The 16,195-nt window shown below is 41.4% G+C and overlaps 1 protein-coding gene across 2 annotated transcripts; it reads left to right on the top strand.

Annotated features, from left to right (window-relative positions):
• The first annotated feature begins 5,807 nt into the window (after window positions 1-5,807).
• LOC311128987 (uncharacterized protein) lies at window positions 5,808-11,477 on the top strand. 2 transcript variants are annotated; one of them, XM_084161220.1, is made up of 6 exons: window positions 5,808-6,164; window positions 6,460-6,689; window positions 6,996-7,068; window positions 7,190-7,280; window positions 7,939-8,048; window positions 9,637-11,476. In XM_084161220.1, exons 1-6 carry the CDS (start codon window positions 6,029-6,031, stop codon window positions 9,975-9,977), a joined length of 981 nt encoding a protein of 326 aa, XP_084017346.1. In that variant the 5' UTR covers window positions 5,808-6,028; the 3' UTR covers window positions 9,978-11,476. The 2 variants fall into 2 exon arrangements, with proteins under 2 accessions (XP_084017346.1, XP_084017345.1); XM_084161219.1 differs by having other exon boundaries at window positions 5,810-6,164; window positions 6,457-6,689; window positions 9,637-11,477.
• The last annotated feature ends 4,718 nt before the right edge of the window (window positions 11,478-16,195 follow it).

Genomic DNA, 16,195 nt, shown 5'->3' with positions numbered 1-16,195 from the left:
ACACCTCAGATAATTTGCAAAATGGAACACTTTTGTCAAAACTATACAATGTCTTATAAAAACCTTATTTTGTTGTTATAACATAAACCCAACCATCATATGGTCAGATTCTGTTTGAATCAGTTAAACACTCCTGTGCTCAACCTAAAACACTTTTAGCATTTACACAGAGAAAGTGTCAAAATAAATTCACCAACACCACATGACAACAATTGTGCAGACTAATGAAAATAAGTATTTATTTTCATGTACTCAAGTCAGTCAATACTGAACATTTCAACAAAACATTCATAACAAAACATTTAAGTTTTCATACAATATTACTGAACGTACCATTGTACTGTAAGCTTAAAGTAATACTGTAACATAAATTACATATCCAGTTCAGTACCGAATAAAAAAGAAAAATTACCTAAACATCTCTCCACCTAGCTGGATCTGGCCACAGGGCCTCGTCAACATCACAGGCTATATTTTCATTTGCAAGGCAACGTGGGAATAATCTTTTGGAGTGACGAATCCACCCTTGTATGGATGCTGCTTCAATTTGATCACATGCATCCACCATAGCTTGAATGAGGGCCATCTGGACATAGGGCCGGAGATCATAAACCTTCCACCGCCATACTGAGAATAACTCCTCGATGGGGTTTAGGAAGGGGGAGTATGGTGGAAGGTATTGAATTGTAAATTGTGGGTGTTGATGAAACCAGTTTTGGACAAGAGCAGAACGATGGAAAGCTACATTGTCCCAGACGACAATGTATTGCATCTGGTCCCTCTGGTTTGCTGCTGTGATAATATTGTGTAATCTGTCAAAAAATGTAAGAATGAGGTCAGTGTTGTAAGGACCCAAGTTGGCATGGCGGTGGAGGACCCCATTCTGTGTAATGGCAGCACAAAGGGTAATGTTACCCCCACGTTGCCCTGGTACATAGACAATAGCCCTGTGGTCAATTATGTTTCTTCCCCTTCTTCTCACTGTTGTCAGGTTAAATCCAGCCTCATCAATGTATATAAACTCATCCGGGACTTCCTCCGCATCCATTTGCAAAACTCTCTGAAATACAGCAAAAGATCACATTGTGTAGATTAATTTACTGTAGGTCTGCTATACAGTAAAATGACATGTACAGTAAAAAGGTTATGTGTGCAGTACACAATACTACAGTCAGTGAACAAAACGTACCACCACATATTCACGCCGCAGGCATTTCACCCTGTCTGAATTTCTTTCAAATGGCACTTTATACAGTTTTTTTTAAATCAGAACTTGATGTTTTTTAAGGATACGGGCTATTGTTGACAAAGTGACCCGTTGGACATTATTGAAAATTTGGTGATCATTGACAATATGGGCTTGAATTTCTCTAAGTCTGATTGCATTATTGGCCAAAATGAGGTTTATGATCTCTCTCTCTTGCTCCTGTGTGAATATGGGGCCCCTCCCTCCTTGGTGTTCTCAACGTTCAATCCTATGTTGGCCAAACAAAATATATGTAGCTTACTGTAAAATCTAATGAACCAATTAGACTACATTATCTATGGATGTAATATTTCATCATCATTCTTTATCAGACACCGTTTCTATGGTCCCCTTGTAACCTTCCTTGATGAGCTCGATCAGGCCTGTAGAGCTGGTGGCGTGACCTATGTCATTGTGTGGGATAATGTCAGGTTCCACCATGCTCATATGGTGCAAGCATGGTTTCAGGCCCATGCACAATTTACCACCCTGTATTTACCCCCATACTCTCCTTTCCTTAACCCGATTGAGGAATTTTTCTTCACATGGAGATGGAAGGTTTATGATAGGCGCCCTCATGAATAAGTCACTCTTCTCCAGGCCATGGATGACGCATGCAATGACATCACGGCAGACCAGTGTCAGGCCTGGATTCGCCATGGCCAAAGGTTTTTTCCAAGATGTTTGGCTAATGAAAACATCCATTGTGATGTAGATGATAACCTTATGTTTTCCACATGACTGGTAGGTGTCATGAAGCAGAGCCTGACATGCAGTGAACTATTGATGGTTGTGAATTAGAAGTAGTAGTGGTAGTGACGGCAGTAGTAGTGGTAGTGATGGCAGTAGTAGTGGTAGTGACGGCAGTAATAGTGGTAGTGACGGCAGTAGTAATGGTAGCAATAGGTTTGTCATCGGCTATGGGTTAGTTAAAGTGAGTTGTTTTGGGGTGGTTTGTAGGTGTGGAGTTATTATAGTAGGTTATAGTGGGCTTATATTGTAGGCTAGAGGGAGTACTATAGCATTATACGCCATATAATGGGTTTTTAAGCACCCTGTAAGTTCTGTGGCAGTGACTCCAGTTAAGAATGTTGAAGCCTGCATTCCGTCATTGAAATTAATGGGGGTACAACAAGCTTTATAGTGTATAAAGTATCAATGTTTGCATAAATCTGTGTTGAAGCAATCTAATTTGAGTCAGTCTGCACATTTCAGCGTTTGGTTGGTATTTATAGTTTAAACTCTTCAAGAGCAGTGGCGAATCCACATTTTGCCTTTGAGGTCTACAGTGCTTTTATGCAAATTTAAATTGGTTATAGTTCCAAAAGTACAAATAGTATCCACTCTCTTTTGACGAGCAATCTAAGTTGAGTCAGTCTGTACATGTCAACATTGGTTTGGTGTTTTGTAGCTTTAACGGTTCAAGAGCTGTGGCGAATTCAAATACTTCCCAATGTAGCCTATGGAGCATTTGTGCAAATTTGACATGGTTATAGTTGAAAGATGTATGCAAGCAACCTATTCCAGAGATGTCTGTCACCAGTCCGTAGCCCTAATTATCTATCGCTGCAACTCCCGTACTGACTCGGTAGAGGCGAAGGTCGAGAGCCATGCGTCCTCCGAAACACGACCCTGCCAAGCCGCACTGCTTCTTGACACACTGCTCGTTTAACCCGGAAGCCAGCTACACCAATGTGCCGGAGGAAACACCGTACAACTGGCGACCGAAGTCAGCTTGCAGGCACCTGGCCCGCCACAAGGAGTCGCTAGAGTGCGATGGGACAAGGACATCCCGGCCGGCCAAACCCTCCCCAAACCCTGACGACGCTGGGTCAATTGTGCGCCGCCTCATGGGTCTCCCGGTCACGGCTGTCTGTTGTGACGCCTTAGACTGCTGCGCCACTCGGGAGGACCCTCTTGTATTTACTTCTATTGTGAGTTAGCCATGCAGTGCAGGGGAACATCCTGACTGGACTTGTATTTGGGCGAAATTCAATATTATTAAATTATCTTATTAAAATGTTATAAGATATCATAATTAAACAATGTGCGATCTAGGACTATTGTTAACAAAGAGGTGGGTGCATGTGTTTGCACTCCAGGTCAATAAGTGACAGTAACATTCACTAGGTTAACTCAACTACAGTAACTGAAGAAGCCGCATTACTACACACAGTCCAGGAAGTCACACAATTACAGCTGCTAATCTTGCAACGTTTATAGTCATGTCACAGCAGTGAGTAGGAAGGAGATTCCAAGATGTGGGAAGTGTGCAGGAGGGCATGGGATAGAGGACTGTGTAGTTTTGGTGGATAAAGTTGTGTGTGTTAACGGTAGGGGTGCTCATGTTGCTCAGGCTCGGAAGTGTCCGGTGCGAGAGAGGCAGGTTGAGGTGGCTAGAGTCAGAGTAGTGCAGAAGGTGTCGTATGCTGAGGTAATGAAGAAAGGAGAGGAGGATGGGTCAATGGTGAGGGATCCTGAGAGGATTCCAGTGAGTAGTAGATTTGTGCCAGCACAGAGGGATAGGCCAACAAGTGATTTATGCTTCAGTAAGGTTGGCTTCTTAGCGTTCATATCAATGGTTATCAACTGTACCGCAGAAATGGAATGTAAATCACAGAAAATAGATGTTGTGGTGGCAGCTGCAGAGATGTATTCAGCTATACGAGATTTGACTTCAGAAGGGTTACAGGGTGTGTTGAGTGGTGGTGTCCTGTCCTCCCAGGCTGTTGGCATGGTGCAGGAGAAGATAGGGTCAAAGTAGTGGAATGGGGTAGTGAGTTTTTAATTAGTGTAGGTGGTGGAGTCTAGGGCTATATTTCACTTTCTTAGAGGAAAAGGACTAATGAAGATAATGTATACTGAACAAAAATATAAACGTAACATGCAACAATTTCAAAGATTTTACTGAGTTACAGTTCATATAAGGAAATCAGTCAATTGAAATTAATTAATCAGGCCCTAATCTATGGATTTCACATGACTGGGAATACAGATATGCATCTGTTGGTCACAGATACCTTTAAAAAAAAAAGCTAGGGGCGTGGATCAGAAAACCAGTCAGTATTTGGTGTGACCACAATTTGCCTCATGCAGCGCAACACATCTCCTTCGCATAGAGTTGATCAGGATGTTGATTGTGGCCTGTGGAATGTTGTCCCACTCCTCTTCAATGGCTGTGCGAAGTTCAGCTTCCAGGATTTGTGTACTGATCCTTGTGACATGGGGCCATGCATTGTGATGCTGAAACATGAGATGATGGCGGCGGATGAATGGCATGACAATGTAGTGGTGGAAAAAGTACCCAATTGTCAGTAAAGATACCTTAATAGAAAATGACTCAAGTAAAAGTGAAAGTCACCCAGTAAAACACTACTTGAGTAAAAGTCTAAAAGTATTTGGTTTTAAATATACTTAAGAATCAAAAGTAAATGTAATTGCTAAAATATACCTAAGTATCAAAAGTCAAAGTAAAAGTACAAATTATTTCAAATTCCTCATATTAAGCAAACCAGATGGCACCATTTTCTTGTTTTTTTAATTTACGGAAAGCCAGGGGCACACTCCAACGCTCAGACATAATTTACAAGTGAAGCATGTGTTTAGTGAGTCCGCCAGATCAGAGGCAGTAGGGATGACCAGGGATGTTCTCTTGATAAGTGCGTGAATTGGACCGTTTTCCTGTCCTGCTAAGCATTCAAAATGTACTTTTGGGTGTTAGGGAAAATGTATGAAGAAAAAGTACATTAATTTCTTTAGGAATGTAGTGAAGTAAAAGTAAAAGTAGAAAAAAATATAAATAGTAAAGTAAAGAACAGATACCCCAAAAACCGACTTAAGTACTTTACACCACTGCGACAATGGGCCTCAGGATCTCGTCACGGTATTCTCTGTGCATTGAAATTGCCATCAATAAAATGCAATTGCTTAAGCTTAAACCTGTCCATTCCATAACCCCACCGCCACCATGGGTCACTCTGTTAACAACATCAGCAAACCACTCGCCCACACGACGCCATACACGTGGTCTGCGGTTGTGAGGCCGGTTGGACGTACTGCCAAATTCTCTAAAATGACGTTGGAGGTGACTTATGGTAGAGAAATGAACATTCAATTATCTGGCAACAGCTCTGGTGGACATTCCTGCAGTCAGCATTTCAATTGCATGCTCCCTCAAAATTTGAGACATTTCTGGCATTGTGTTGTGTGTCAAAACTGCACATTTTAGAGTGGCCTTTTATTGTGCACGTCACAAGGTGCACCTGTGTATTGAGCGTGCTGTTTAATCAGCTTATTGATATGCCACACACGTCAGGTGGATGGATTGTCTTGGTAAAGGAGACATTTTCACTAACAGGGATGTAAACAAATTTGTGCACAGAAATTTGAGAGAAATAAACTTTTTGTGCGTATGGAACATTTCTGGGATCTTTTATTTCAGCTCATGAAACATGGAACCAACACTTTACATTTTGCATTGGCCTCACACTCCAGTACAGTAGGCGGCGGTGTATGCACCTGAAAGTTGGATGCGATCCACCAACCAAATCCCAACGAAGAAGAAGAAGAAGAAGAAGAAGAAGAAGCAGCAGCTGTTTATCTTCAGTCAGCACCATTCAGTGGTCAATACAGGGTTTGGGTGGTTTTCAGTTTGAAACGTCATTGAGTCAGTGTCCCTTCTGCGTAATAGCCTAGAAACGCTAAAGATTCGGTGTTGCACGTCTGGACCAAAGGCTCTGATTGTTTTCGTCGCTGTTCTGGTGCTTTACGTTGCAGAAGAATATGGTTTTCTCATCGTCCCAACAAGTGGTGGTCGCATTTACGGCGGTGTTATTTGCGTTTGTGGTGTTCCCTAGAATGTTCGGCGTAGGGTCCGGGGCGAAGGAAACAAGATTTGATGCACGCTACAACAGAAAAGGTTGCATGAATTAAAAATAGTATTGGAAATGGCAATGTGACGCCACCGTCATATTGTGTAGGCCTAGCCTATGCAATGTTTTGCTCTTGCCATGATATATTTGTTTAGTAGCCTAACGTTTTACTATGTTCAAAATTGTCAAACTTATTCAAAACAAGATATCTGTCTATTTGTAAAAGTGTGCAGCATGGTAGCCTCTAAAGCCTTTAGCAATAAGACAACTGTCATGAATAGGCCTGTTTATTATCGTCGTCATCATCATCTTCTTCCTCTCTCATGTGTTATTTCCCAGCAGGTCCGGGACCTGGACCAGGTGCAGTGAGAGGGCAGCCGGTCAACAAGAACACGGCCGGCTCCATGAACAAAGCTCAGACCCTGGAGAACATGCAACAGATGAAGATGATGATGGAGCAGGAGATGAAGGGTGACAAATACAAAACCAACAGCAACAAGGGCTACGTTTTCACGCTGATGCCGCTCTATGCCATCGGAGTCGGCCTCTTTGCAGCATACAAATTTCTGAAGGTATCGGCTGGAGCAGGAATTCCACCATTGAAAAATGTAGCAATGATGATTGTGATGAGGTTGCTTGGGGATATCTCTAAACATGCAAGCATGCATGCACACGCCTACACACACACAAACACACACACAGACAAACACACACAGACACACACACACAGACAGAGAGCAGGATTGGAGTAAAGTTGATTGCTAATCAGAGCAAACGTGATTGTGTGAACTATGGTAATACTGCCAGTCTGAGCCTGAGTCGACTAAATACACATACTGCTCAGACTTTAAAATTGATGTCTCCCTTCTATCTCCAAGATCAAGTCTGCAGATGACTCCCAAGCCCAAAAGAAGAAGGATGCAAAAGGTCCCAATAAGTCGGAGGAGACAGGTGTGTGCTGTATCTGTGGTGTGCCACAAGGGTCTGTTTGCATACCTTTGTTTATCTTACCCGTCATGCAGATGCTTTTTTACATGGTTTTACATGCTGGTGGCTTTGTGTCTTTCCATAGAGAATCAGCTTACAGAGCTGGAGCAGCGGCTAGCGCAAACAGAGAAGATGCTCAACTCCATTCTCACCCAACTGGACCCATTGACAAGTTGGTAAGTAAGCCAACTCACCCATTAAACTACAGAGCTCCGGTTTGTCTTCTGTTTCTGCGTAAATATTGCTCTGTAAATATCACCCCATGTAATTAAGTACATGTCTGTCGTGATTAAGACCAGTTTATCCAAACCAGGTAGTTATAACAGTTGTAAAGTCACATCTCATGGTCTTGATAAACTGTTGACCCTGCTGAGTCTAATAGCGTTTATCGTAATGGGACTCTGGGGTGTGTTGACCAGGCACCAAATTGGAGATAATGTTTTGAAAAGAAATGTTGATAGATTGTCAAGTCTAGGTATTTTCGCCTCCGTACTTTCTCTCGTCTGGTACCTGCGTACTAAACCTGACCTTAGTGAACTGAACTTTTAAAGACCGTGGGTAACTAAATCTAGTTCAAAGCAATTAATGTATCAACTGGGTGTGGGGTGAAGTGGCCCCTAGGGCCTAGATGCAGATTTTGAGTCTCAGTTTCGCATTTCCCTGACTAATGGTTAAGGTTAGGATTGGGGAAGCTGATCCTAGATCTGTACCTAGAGAAACTTAATCCCGGAGCTATGAACTGAACCTACGAAGGGCAACCGGTCAGGGACTGCGTTTCCCAGATTTCTGTCCTCAGTGATCTCACTCTCTTCTGTCCATTTCGCTCCTCTCCAGTGTCAAGTCTGTGGCCCAGGAACAGAAGAACGAGATCATGTCCCAGCTCCAGTCCATCCGCCACCTGATGAAGAAGAGAGGCATGGACTGTCCACCCCTCAACATTGAAGGTATGTGACCCCACCCCCTGCTGGGGCATGTTCATTAGGCACCAAATGGAAGAAAACAAACGAACAGGGAGTACCTGGGGCCTCATTTATCAAAGGTGCATACGCACAAAAAAGACAACCTTGCATTCTGCATGTTTTCTCGCTAGGGTTGATATTGATCATATTTGAACTTTACGGGATAGTGTACATAGCTCCACACACACCTCAGCCTGTGCTTAGGCACAACTTCTAGTGGTTGAAGAATTCTATTGCAAGCAAATATTGTTCTTTTGGGGAAGCTGTGTTGCTTGGTGACACAGGAATTACTGTAATTAATAGCAATGCTAATAAACACATTAAAGCATAATGATGAAACAGATGCACATTTTCCGTTGGTAAGGAGATCGGTGGCCTTGTATATTTATTTTTCTTTCATTATGTAAATCATAGTCATATTGCAGGACATCTCTCCTTTTCTGATATGAATTGTTTATTCCTGCTACTATACGACAAATAATTACCATTCAATAGGCCAAGCTACCTGAAAGGAAATAGTCTAGGCTACCGGTCTATTTAAAGTATTTGACAGTAGGCTATGTGGTAGAGTATTGCTGTGCAGGAGTGTGACATCATAACCTATCTAACCTCAGAGCCTATACCAAGGCAGGAGATAGAAACGCGATCATCTATTGATAAACAAAATATTGAACAACAGTTTGTCTTTTGCGTTGAAGCAGTGTGGGCTATAGCACTTAGTTGAATGTTTCTCTAATGGACAGTCAATCTGGCGCAATTCACGGCCAGAGTTTGGCTCTCGCATGTTTAGTTTGAAAAAGTAACTGCAAAAGATGAAAACATTCTGCCAACACCTCCACAGAAATGTGATCAAATTGACCATTGTCCTTTCTTTGAGAAACCGCAGCTGCCTAGTTCCAATTCATACCGCAAATGAGGGCCTTTTTGTCACCATAAAAGGTGAATACACAGTGTTTTCCAGGCGGGGTTGTAATGTTTGTTCACGTTTGCGCATCTATGGTTCTGATTAATCAATGAAAACAATGAGCGCCAGTCTGATCAATTCCATTAATTTGTGGCGTACGCAAATCCTAGGATTTCCACGTGCACAGAGTTTAGTTAGAAATTCAGCACGGTTGATAAATGAGTCCCCTGGACAAAAATAAAGAAATTGTTGTTTTCCGTTGCAAAAAAACAATTTTTTCTTTCGCGTTCCCTATTTTATATTATCCAGTTTTTTTGGTATGGTAGGGTATCCAAAATGGGTCAGCTTTGAGCACCGCTATCTCCTAAATGGTTTGGCATTCAGGTCCAAAAAGTCACTTTCTGACCATTAATACAGTGAACAAACATGTATGGAAATTTCTTTTGTAATTTTTTAAAAATTATTAACTTTATTTGTCCTGTGGGAAATGAGTTGGGCAGGAAGAGTCACACACGCCATCAAACATGATCCACATGAGCAATATTGACATCAAAACATGACATGTAAGCCGTATCTTTACCTGACTCAAACACACCCATCCTGAAATGGGCGCCTGTTTGCGGTGACTGTAGCGCACGGTCGCAATTTTTGCTCTTTTCCATCTTTCAGAGCCGCAGTGCGAGAGGAACCTGGATGACCTCATCGCGTCTCTGGCAGCCCACGACGACACCCAGCCAGAGGGGGTCGCTGCTGCGGCAGACGAACAAAGTGGTGTCGGGAAAGAGGCACCAGAGCCTGTCCACCCCGAAGCCAAGGACGAGTACTCAGCGACAGACGCTGGAGGGGAGGAGGAGCAGCTGGAGGAGGAGGAGGAGGATAAAGATGACAGTGAGGTCATGCCCTCGTTGGAGGATTCTTGTGAAACAAACATTGAGGACATAGGGGTAGCACAGAGCATTCCAGAAGAAATGCCTACAACTGCGCTCAGACGACGCAACAGGCTGGAATGAACAGGGAAAAAAGGGTGTATTTTCTCATTCTTAATGGCACTACTGCGGTCTTTTGAATAATGCTCTTGCTTTGGGGTCGCAGTTGAATAAGAAAGGGCAGCTATCAATGTGAAATGATTTTGTCCAAGGTTCTTCCTGACAAAGAAAATCCCCAAAAGCCTATCTCCATATAGCTTTTGACTTGGGTCTGGAGGTTTTCTTTGTCAGGCCCCAAGTATGAGGCCTGTTTTCCATCCTTGAACCAAACGTTAGTTAGTACGTAAGGCACCTGTAAATGTGTTTTCATCACGTGACTGCTGCTTGGAAACCCTGTACATCTCATTATATGCTGCCATCTTTTAGAAAGGGTCGTTACGGCCCTAAATATCAAGACTCCAAAGTGTGTGTTGTTGTTATGCAATCCGTACGACATAGAATAGTCAAAATAATTAAAAAGATGTCAAACATAGTCAGCTATAAATAGCTACATTTAGATTTTTCTACTAAATACACAGGTGCAAGTTTGTGACGTTTGGCTTGTCGTATCATTTGTCTGTTTTCAGACATCTTATGCATGTGTTTTTCTCTGCAACTGATCTTGAATGTCCTGGTGAATACAACTGCATGAGTTATCTTACTAGAGGGAGATGCAGGACAATCATGAATTTATTGATGACTTAGAGTCTAAATCAGGGCTCTAACCCTGTTCCTGGAGATCTACTGTCTAGTAGGTGTTCTCTCCAACCCTAATCTAGCACACCTGATTCTAATAATTAGCTGGTTGATTAGCAGAATCCAGTTAGTTACAACTGGGGTTGGAGTGAAAACCTACAGGAGGGTAGCTCTCCAGGAGCAGAGTTGGAGAGCCCTGGTCTGAATTAATTTGCGTTCTGATCGGGTCTTGGTCCATTTTGTTTAGTCAACACAACCATGCATTTAATTCTGTTTTTTATATTTGTTTCCTTTTATTTAAGTATTTTATGTGGTAATCTATCATTGACTGTAGTTAACACAAAAGTTAGTCTCTGGTTAGCACCAACACTACAGGATAAAACTACAGGAGGAACAGAAATCAAATAATCTCATTGGTTTTGTCTTAAATCGCACCCTACCTATTCCCTATATAGTGCACTACTTTTAACCAGGGCCCATAGGCCTCTGGTCAAAAGTAGAGCACTATGTAGGGAATATGGTGCCATGATCTGTGTTGAAATACTTTACCAGCAACCAAATAATCACGTTGTCTGTGTAGAAACGCTGTACCGCAAGACTTTTCAAAACTCTGACAAATGTCCAAGCTTATCTTGTGATAATTAACGTTTGGAGCAAATATTCAGCATTTAGCAAACGCACAATTCATATCTTTGGAAACAATGTTTGTCTCCTTATGTTTGTGAGGTCATTTGTTGGCTAATTATATTTATTTGTATGGCTGTGTTCTTGGATATGCATAACTGAGGAAAGATGGGAACAAATGTTCCACGCCTTACTAGAAAATAAAGGTGTTATGTGGCTACTCTTTTTTGTGAATATGTACTCCATTTCATTAATCTATTTGATTGTTGATTAGATTTTGATTTGCAGTATGTCATTCATACCTCAGGCTGACTTGTGGTTGAATGAGTTAAGCACAATAGAGCTTTAAGTCAACAACCAACACACAGCAGGCAGCGGATATGTACTGCACTGTGTGTAATTGTCCTCTGTATACAGCAGATGGCGATAGAGGAACACAATACTACAACGCAATTCCCCAGCAGAATCTTCCTCAAACACTCAACACTTTTATACCTGCTTGCATCTGAGCAAAATCAAAATGTCAGTTCAAATGCAAAACATTTCAACTATTGCTTCTCTACATTGAGAGATATCACAAATATTCTGACTGTTGCCTTATATAACAGTATATGCCTCTAACGAGACATTTTTATCCAAAGCAACCTACAGTATATGTATTTGATTCCCTGCGGGAATTGAACCCACAACCTAGTCCTAGATGTTGCTTGCTTCATGCTCTTACCAACTGATCCATATAGCAGTCAGAACTGCATTGCCTTGACTGAATGTCAGACAAACACTTCAAATTAATTGACCTGATTTTTTAGCAAGAGGGAAGAAACTGTTTAACAAACATTAAAATCCCAAAGAAATATCCTGAAACTATATTAGCTAGACATGTACTGTATCCTTGTAGCTTAATTGTGAAGGTTCACAGTCATTCACCACAAATTAATATGCCTCTTTTAATTAGCAGAAAGCACCTCAAATCCCATCTAATCAGGTCAGAATTTACCCCAGGGATTCAACCGACTTTCACTGCAATACCCAAGCTTGTCAATTAGTTAAATAAACTTAAATTACACTTAGTGGCAGCAAAGGGAGTCCTTTCACATGTAACCAGTGCTATGATACCAGGGTTGTGTTCATCAGGCACCAAATGTTTTGAGTTACATGACGTAATGAACACGACCCTGTGGTACTGCTTGTTGTGGTCCTCTTGTCCATGCCCCCTAAACCCTGTTAAGGAAACTACAAGTTAAAGTGCAACTGACGTCATTTGGAATTTAGAGTTCAAATCACTTTCAAAACTTGAATAATGCATATGAATCTGCTGTTTAACCTAAGGCTGTGTTTACACAGCCACCCAAAGAACCCGAAACAGATTTTCATTCTATATCCTATCTTTTCTTCTGAAAGTCCACACTCAGTTTTACATGTGACCCATATCAGATTTGCGTATTCACACTGATGTGAACCAGTACACAGATTCAATGTTAATTTCCTGTCACTGTTCTTTTAAATGTTGGGGTGGTTGTCATGGTAACGGCAGATCCTGTGCAAAAAACCCCACACAAAAACCACTTCAGAGCAAAAATATCTGATCTGAGCCTCCAGACAGAGGTCGCATATGGAGGATAGGGTTTGTATCAGGATTGGTGCTATAAATCAGAAGTCAAAAGATCAGATTCCATGTGTTTTTTTGTTGTTGCTGTTTACACAATAGGGAGAAGATCAAATAGGTATCAGATATGCAAATAATTGGCAAAAGATCTGAATTGGGCTGCCTGTGTAAACTCAGCCTAATAGTGGCAGAAGAAAGGCTATGTCACCAAACGGAAGCAAACTATACCTAAATCCTTACTAATTTGGGTTGTGTCCAGAAATTTAATGTGATGGTTCACTCAAAAACTGTATTTTTTTGTCTGTAAGTCCACTGTTAATATGATCCCAAACATTTTTGCAAGTCAGTAGTCAAGTTTTCAAGATGGAGCACTTTCAGTACAGAAATTAGATGTTGATGCGTTTTGAGTGAACTATCTGTTTAGGTACAGTTGCTCTCATATTAATTGGAGGCATAGAAAACAGACACCAATTGTTTAGTCTGACGTCCAGTGGTCCTGTGGGTACGCAACTTGTAATCATTACTCCTTTGTCTTTGCTGCCAATTTACACTAAACCTGTAGTCTAGGATACAGATTGAGCCTTGTCCTGGACTAACCCATTTTCATGGAGATTCTCAATTGACCATGTTTTTTAGTCCAGGACAAGGCTTAATCTATATCCTGGAAACCAGCACATGGTGTTTGCTGAATCTCAGTGTGGTCTAATGACGCCCATTGCCTGCCAGAGTATTGTCTTGGACTAGTTTGCAATGTAGTCTATCCTTGATTCTTTGTGTCCTCTCTCTACCTTTATCCTGGAGGACGAACAGAGAATTGTAGATGCTTGGTCATTGGACGTCTTAAATGTCAGCAAGCTAGTCTACTGGGAGCGAGAGAGAGAGCAGGGAGAGCTCATGATCTGGGATAAAATTAGGATAGGCCGAACAGGACGGCACAAAAAGTTCATGCTGAAATGTGTGTTTGTGTGTGTTCAGGAACACTGCATCTCAGCCTTCACAAGGTCACTTTCTCATAATGCTGTGAAAGTGTTAGCTGATGTTTGAAAAGGCTTCATATTGGCAAGGCTGTGTCAGTTCAGCAAGCTCTCAGGACTTCGTATAGAATGAATGGCTTCTTAACAGCCTTCTCTATCACAATTGTAACCAATTATCTTTCATTTTCATTCTCAGAGCCAAACTTGTCAAACTCTTTTGCACAAAATTCATTTTTTTGATTAGGCTAATGTCCATGAAAACCGTTTAGTTTCCTGACTATAGTCATGTCTTCGGTCAAATGAGAGTAGCTTACAGTGAACAAAACATACTAGCGATCCTTATACTGTACATGTTCCCACCAAGTGGGTTAACCCTTTTGCCGCAATGAGTGTTTGCTTTTCACACCAGTGACCCGGGTTCGCTTCCCTGCCCCGCCGTTCGATACAATACTATGGCTCCTTGCTCTTGAAGAAAGTATCTTGTTGCCATAGCTCCATGCCAAATGTTAAATGTTAGCTAAGTGCTGCTATCTGTTATGTTTTTGTATCAGGCCTGATTTGACACATTCAAACTAGTGCCATTTCAATTTGTCTTAGTTGATTTGCTCTGAAAAGATTAATTTGTCTGAACTGTGTAAGATCAGCTGTAAGTAGTGCCACACAATGGAAGGTCAAACATTAGTCATTAAGCTAAGCTAGTTGAAGGGTATTTTTAGGAAATGTCTCTACTCTCTAGTTTTATGAAAATGTAATCATTCTGAAAGATTTTCATTATATTGTTTATATTAGCTGCGTAAGTTATAGTTGATTCACACAAAATATATCCATGATATAGATATTAGGCCTGCTAGACAGAAAGGGTGGGTAGACCAGAGCCATATATTTAGAGAGTTTGGACATTGTGCCTTCTGCATCTAAATGTGCCACTGGGGTAGGCTATGGCTTAAAATTTGAAAAAATTATTGTGTAAAAATTTGACTTGCACAAATGCATTCAAACCCAGGCTGCAAGACCTCTCCCTGGAGTAATGGCCCTGCAGGTCTACATGGCTATATGGGCAGCCTAGGAACCACCTTGGCTCTCTGGGTCTTCTTTTTTACCTTTCACTTCCCGATAAAGATCAGCTCTCTGGCAGTCTGGCGGTTCTATTTTTAGTGAAGGGCTGTGTGAGAGGAGGGAAATAGATAGGTGCTGGTGGTTGGTTGGTTCTTGTATCGGTCATGTGCAAGAGTACCTCCCACTGGGCACACCCTGGTTGAATCAATAATAATATAAATAACGTTGTTTACACATCATATAAATTAAATTACATTGAACCAACGTGGATTAGACGTTGAATTGGCATCTGTCCCCAGCGGGCTGTTTATTAGGAAAGACCCTTTCAGTCCACATGCGCTGAAGGCCATAATGTTGCATGATGAATGACTCCCAATAGTATTAAACAAAACGCGCAATGATACATAGGGTTAAATCGCTCTGATCAGATCCATCTCACAGATTGAGGCTTCTGTTTTGCCCCCTCAGATAGCCATTTTGAGAAAAAGCCTAGTTTCTTTCTCCTTTCTATTTACAGGCCAATTATATATATATAGGCTATAACCTACTCTTCTCATTGGCTACGGTTTGTAAATTGTAATTATTTTTTTAACAAATAAACTTTGAATGGGAGTGGAGTTTTCCCCCTTTGGTGATGAGAAATGTGTATTCATTACTGTTCAATCAGAGCGTGGCACGTTTTTATTGCATGTACATCAGGGAATATGATGCGCGTAATTATAGCTATCCTCCTCCTCTCAAGGCCTCATCCGGTTGATTGAGCTGCGCTGAACATTTCAAAAGGAGACTCGCTCTCTAGTGCCACCCAACCAAGTGTAGACATTCAAAGAGATGTCAAATTTTTGGCTTGAGTGCATTGATTTCATAATGTCTTTATTTTGTTTATTTTACCCGTTGTCTAATTCCCAGCTATTTAGTAGCCTAGGTCTATAGCTATTGCGTTAGGAAATAGGCCTAGGAGTTCAAATCAAATCAAATCAAAATTGTATTGGTCACATGCGCCGAATACAACTGGTGCAGACATTACAGTGAAATGCTTACTTACAGCCCTTAACCAACAGTTCATTTATTTTTAACAAAAAAAGTAAAAAATAAAACAAACAAAAAAAAAGTGTTGAGAAAAAAAGAGCAGAAGTAAAATAAAATAACAGTAGGGAGGCTAGATATACAGGGGGGTACCGGTGCAGTCAATGTGCGGGGGCACCGGCTAGTTGAGATAGTTGAAGTAATATGTACATGTGGGTAGAGTTAAAGTGACTATGCATAAATACTTAACAGAGTAGCAGCAGCGTAAAAAGGATGGGGTG

This window comes from Coregonus lavaretus (assembly GCF_964263955.1).
Source record: "Coregonus lavaretus genome assembly, chromosome: 5".
Classification (NCBI taxonomy): domain Eukaryota; kingdom Metazoa; phylum Chordata; class Actinopteri; order Salmoniformes; family Salmonidae; genus Coregonus; species Coregonus lavaretus.
The sequence above is the reverse complement of the archived record's forward strand: the minus strand, read 5'-3'. Positions and strand labels throughout refer to the sequence as shown.